At 45.8% G+C, this 6,016-nt stretch overlaps 1 protein-coding gene across 1 annotated transcript in view; it reads left to right on the forward strand.

Moving 5' to 3' along the window:
• The first annotated feature begins 733 nt into the window (after positions 1–733).
• Positions 734–6,016, forward strand: part of LOC122547718 (calpain-2 catalytic subunit-like) — an 8,409-nt gene continuing 3,126 nt past the window's right edge. The window contains exon 1 of the mRNA XM_043686307.1: positions 734–1,018. Within this exon, the coding sequence (XP_043542242.1) occupies positions 779–1,018 (240 nt within the window). The 5' untranslated portion in view covers positions 734–778. The remainder of the gene's footprint in view (positions 1,019–6,016) is intronic.

Consider the following 6,016-nt stretch of genomic DNA (forward strand, 5'->3'; position numbering starts at 1 on the left):
TCCTGCTAAACTCCCGAGGTTACGGGCTGAGCCTGTCTAACCTTTCCTCAGAGTGCAAATACACTGCCCAGTCATCCAGATACCCTGGGGAACTGAGGGATAACCTCCCTACTCTTTCCCCCTACAATAAACCAGCACATAGAAATCCTACAGTGTGGAAAGAGGTCATTCGGCCCATCGAGTCTGCCTGACACTCCAAAGGGCATCTCATCCAAAGCCAGCACCCAACGTTTTTCCAATGGCTAACCCCCCCGAACCTGCACATCCCTAAACACTGGGCAATTTAGCATGGCCACTTCACCTGACCCGCACATCCCTGAACACTCTGTGCAGTTTAGCGTGGCCAATTCACCTAAACCGCACATCTTTGGACTGTGGGAGGAAACCGCAGCACCCAGAGGAAACCCGCGCAGACACGGGGAGAATGTGCAAACTCCACACAGACAGTTGTCCGAGGCTGGAATCGAACCTGGGTCGCTGGTGCTGTGAGGCAGCAGTGCTAACCACTGAGCCGCCCCACCTTGAAATTCTCTTGAGCTTTCTTGATGACTTGCTGTCCCTACAGACTAACATTGATGCAGTAGGCCACCCAGATCCCTCTGCATTTCTGAGCTCTGCAACCTTTCACCTTTAAGGTGTTAGGCTCCTTTTTGATTCTCGCTGCCAGTGTGTGGACCTCCTGATCCAGGTACCTGCTCACGTGCAAACCATTCACCTTGGCCTGGTCTGAACCTCTCTCTCTCTCTCTCTCTCTCTCTCGATGTGAAGGAGCTGCGCAATGTTGATGGGCGTGTCAGGAAGACTTTACAAAGAGCGGTTAAAGCAGGAAGGAATGGGTACTCATGAGAAGGCCCTGAGGTTCCTGAACCAGGATTACGAGGCTTTGAAGCGAGAATGTCTGGAGAATGGGACCCTCTTCGAAGACCCACAGTTTCCAGCTGTCCCCACAAGCATCGGGTTCAAGGAACTCGCTCCACACAGCTCCAAAACCCGTGGCATCATCTGGAAAAGACCACAGGTTCGAGTTCTTCACTCAGTCCTCAACCCTGCCCTCGCTACATCACACTCTGTATCTCTCCCTGTCATACACTATGCACATTAACGTGCGTGCACACACACCCACATGCACACACACAGATGCACTGTGCACATTAACATGACACAGAGTCTATGTTCACACTCTCCCACACACTGTGCACATTAACATACACACACAGTCTATATTCATACTCACACACACTGCACATTAACGCTCTCATTCGCACACTGTTCGTTAACAGACAGACACACAACACCCAAATTAAAGCAGTCTCATTCAAACAAAGTTAAAAATCCCCCAACACCAGGTTATAGGTTTAATTGGAAGCACTAGCTCTCGGAGCGCTGCTCCTCCAGGTGGTTGTGGAGGACACAGATTGTAAGACACAGAATTTATAGCAAAAGTTTACAGTGTGATGTAACTGAAATTATATATTTCAGTTGTGGGATTTTTAACTTTGTACACCCCAGTCCAACACCGGCATCTCCAAATCATCCCTCAAACAACACACACTGTCCTCTTTAGCATTTTGTCTCTCATCATTCAAATTAACTCTGTCTTTGCTGAAGTCCATGTAGACTACATCCACAGCACAACCCTCACCTACACACCTAATCACTTCCTCAAAAAACTTTGTTAGACACGATCTCTCTCTTACAAAGCCAGACAAACTGTCCTTGATTAATCCCTGCCTCTCCATGTGCAGATTCCTTTTGCCCTTCAGATTTGTTCCCAATAGTTTCCCTATCACCAGTTGCCTGGTTATCCTCCTCATCCTTCTTAAATCATGGTGCCACATGAGCTCTCCTGCAGTCCTCTAGCATCCCTCCTGTGACCAGAGAGGATTTGAAACTAATGCCAGAGCCTCTGCCATACCTCGCACAGCAGCTTGGGGCTACGTCTCTGTGGCCCGAGGAATTATCCATTTCCAATCCTGTTAAACAGCTAATTCTTCCTCTTTCGATGCAAACTCATTCATAATGTCATAGTTCCACCTGACCCCAAATTTCTGAAACTCCCACATCCTTCTCTACAGTGAGTGCAGTTGCAAAGTACACACTTATAACCTCAGCTCTGTCTTCATCTCCAAACACAGATTACCACTTTGATCCTGAATGGCCCCTTACCTTTCCCCCCCCTTGCCCCTAAAATGTCGATAAAATCTCTCTAGTTTTTACTGTCACTTCCTGTTGGTTTTCTTGCCCCTCCTCACTCTGCATGTCTTGTGTAAGAGACCTTTGTAGCTTCTAGTCTTCCCGGGGAACCTGCTGTTTGCAGTGCTTGCCATGATCATCCATTATCTTGCAGCGATAATCCTTTGACACCCAGGGCTCACTGGACTGGTTGGTCCCACCATCAGTTCTGCAGGAATATGCTGCTTTGCACTCTCCCTTTTTAAGCATCTCCACTGCTCTGATGTAGGTTTTCCTGCTCTGAGTCCACTTTAGCAAGATTGTTTCAACAATTCAGAACCTGTATTCCCGATGCACCTATGTCCTCCGCCATAATTACCTTAAGGTTTACTGCATTATGGTCACTGTTACTGAAATGCTCCCCACTTCTGTCTCTACCGTTTGCTGTGTTCCTTCCTTCAAACCGTGTCTGGGCACCCCCTCCAGTTTTGTTGGACTTACTCCAAGCTGGCTGAGAAAGCTCTTCTGAACATAGTATGTGCATTCTGACCCCTCTAAAGCTTTCACACTTGATCTATCCCAATTTATATTGGGCAGTTTGAAATGTTACACCATTATTGTACTATTATTTTTGCACTTGTGCTTACATATCTGCCTGGCCCTCTCTCCCTGACTGATTGGATGGGTCCGTAGTACACGCCTGGCAAAAAGATGGCCCCCTTTTTGTTTTTAAGTTCTATATGTATGGCCTAGTTTAAGGAATCTTCTCAGATATTGTCCCTCCTTTGAGTCAAAGAGACTCACAGCATAGGAAAAGGCCCTTCAGCCCATCAAATCTGTGCCAGTCACAAACAACCACTCTTTCTAATCCCATTTTCCAGTCCATCGCCTGGTGTGCCTTGGCATCACAAGTGGATATCTAAACCCTTCTCTAATGTGCTGAGGGTTCCTGCCTCTCCCACCCAGACAGGCAGAGAGTTCCAGATTCCCCACCACCCTCTGGGTGGAAACTTTTTCCCCACATCTCCTGATGTTAAATCTTTGTTTCCTGTTATTGACCAAGGGGAAAAGTTTCTTCCCATCTACCCTCTCCCTCACAATCACATAATCATGACTTTCATTTGCTGCTGTGGAACCAGTGCTCCTAGAGCCTTAGAACATAGGACATTCCAGCGCAGTCCAGGCCCTTCGGCCCTCCATGTTGCACTGATCTGTGGAACCAATCGGAAGCCCATCTAACCTAACTATTCCATTCTTGTCCATATGCCTATCCAATGACCATTTAAATGCCCTTAAAGTTGGTGAGTCTACTCCTGTTGCAGGCAGGGCATTCCACGCCTCTACTACTCTCTGAGTAAAGAAACTACCTCTAACATCTGACCTATATCTATCACCCCTCAATTTAAAGCTATGCCCCCTCGTGCTAGCCATCACCATCTGAGGAAAATGTCTCTCCCTGTCCACCCTATCTAACCCTCTGATTATCTTATATGTCTATTATCTTATTAAGTCAGCTCTCAACCTTCTTCTCTCTAATGAAAACAGCCTCAAGTCCCTCAGCCTTTCCTCATAAGATCTTCCCTCCATACCAGGCAACATCCTAGTAAACCTCCTCTGCAGCCTTCCCAATGTTTCCACATCCTTCCTATAATGCGGTGACCAGAACTGTACGCAGTACTCCAAGTGCGGCCGCACCAGAGTTTTGTACAGCTGCAGCGTGACCTCATGACTCTGAAACTCAATCCCTCTACTAATAAAAGCTAACACGCTGTACGCCTTCTTAACAACCTTAACAACCTGGGTGGTAACTTTCAGGGATCTACGTCCATGGACAGCGAGATCTCTCTGCTCATCTACACTACCAAGAATCTCACCATTTGCCCAGTACTCTGCATTCCTGTTACTCCTTCCAAAAGACTCTCCCTTAAAACAAACCCCTTCCAGCCTGCCATACTCCCCTGTGCCTTTAATTTGACTTGCACTGCCTTATGGATTGACTTTGATCTTCCTGTATACTGGCCTGTGTATCGATCTCGAGTGCCTCTGCACTCTGTATCCCATCCCCCTACCGAACGTAATATACACTCCAGCAGCTGGTCCTTACAATGAGGGTCCGGTCCCTTGCTTCTGAAAAATGCAGTAAAATTTGGCATTTCTTGGTTTTAAAACAGTTCTTTTCCCATTTCAGTCAAAAATATAGATAAATAAAAGATACAAAAACAAAGTGCTGGAGAATCTGTGGAGAGAGAAACAGAGTTAAAGTTTCAAGTGCGGCAAAACACTTGTGAGTTTCTCCAGCATTTTCCGATTTTCAGAATCTACAGAATGATATTTATTTTGTTTAGTTAGTTCACAGTTGGAGCTTGTCACTGAAACATCCCCACGTAAAGCTGGCGACTCACGTTTACAGTTGACTGCTTCACCACAGTCCCAGTCGATACAGCATTGTATCTTGGCTTCACATCCGTCAAGCGTTTGGAATAATTACGCCATGTCACATGATCACTGTGGCTACAGGGTGAGAACATAATGGGAGCAAAACAGAGAGCAAACTTAACAGCAGAAGACGGTTTGAGTGACCTCACAACATGACAAAGCTTCTAACCATTCCCTGCATCACCTGTAACAGTACGAGTACCTGAGGATATTCCCCCAATCCCAACTCGAGCTTCTGTTTGCTAACTGCCGATGTCTCTGCTGTGGATTGTGGAGACTGCTCATTGACAGCTCCAATCCTCCCCAGATAAACTTTACACTAATTTGAGGCTCAAAGCATTCTCAGTTCTAATAACCTGCAGATTTCGAACCTGACTGTCTTTGTTTGAAAGTTTCTGCTAAAGTGATTGCTTCCCTCCTCCAAACGTAAAACTGAATCCTGCTTCCGAGTGCAACACTGGTGTCTTCTTAATGGAATTCTATGAAAAAAAATTGTTCAATCTGAGATTCTATTGAAGTGAAAGTGAAGCTAATGGCCTTCAATGTTTACCTTACCTGTCCGAAACTCCAAAGAGGCTTGACTGACCTTCATTCTGACAAATCCTGGATAGGATCCTGAAGGATTGTCTGATTTTTTTTTTTAAACATAGATGTTTCCACAAAAGTTATCAACATCAAACTTGCCATATTAAAATATGTAAATTCGATACCGTTCGTCACCCCTACATCACCAACTAATGAAAATATAAACTTACGGGCTATCGCCATTTTCTATGGAAACATTCTTCTGAAGATTATTTCTGTTACATTGACCGTGATAATACATTTTACACTTTACCCCTGTACAGACAGGTTCCAGGTGTCCTGGCAAACTTCACAGTCTGACCGGATGAAACATACCCCAAGCTGTTATGTGAGAAAAGGGGGGAATCAGCAGGGACACTGGGAATCGTTTTCAATTCCTCTCTGGCCACAGGAGAGGTGGGAGAGAAGAGCTGGTGTAGTAGAGGGGAGCGAAGAATCCAGAGATTCACAGACCTTTGAGTGGGGTGATTCCTCCTGATAGGTCTTGTACATCTACCACCACGTCGCCTAAAACTATGACCTGTGAATGAATAAACATTTGAGCAAAAAATCATGAGATATAGGATTTCTAAAGTTGGTGTGATTTTGTTTCAGTCAGGACAGTTTGTGACCTTGGTTTGATGTGTGTGTGTCTGTGTGTGGGTGTGGGAATGTGTGTGTGTCTTTGTGTGGGTGTGGGAATGTGTGTGTGTCTGTGTGTGGGTGTGGGAATGTGTGTGTGTGTGTGTGTGAATGTGTGTGTGTCTTTGTGTGGGTGTGGGAATGTGTGTGTGTTTGTGTGTGGGTGTGTGTCTGTATGTGGGGTCTTTGTGAATTTGGATGT

Source organism: Chiloscyllium plagiosum, unplaced genomic scaffold, assembly GCF_004010195.1.
Source record: "Chiloscyllium plagiosum isolate BGI_BamShark_2017 unplaced genomic scaffold, ASM401019v2 scaf_7405, whole genome shotgun sequence".
Taxonomy (NCBI): domain Eukaryota; kingdom Metazoa; phylum Chordata; class Chondrichthyes; order Orectolobiformes; family Hemiscylliidae; genus Chiloscyllium; species Chiloscyllium plagiosum.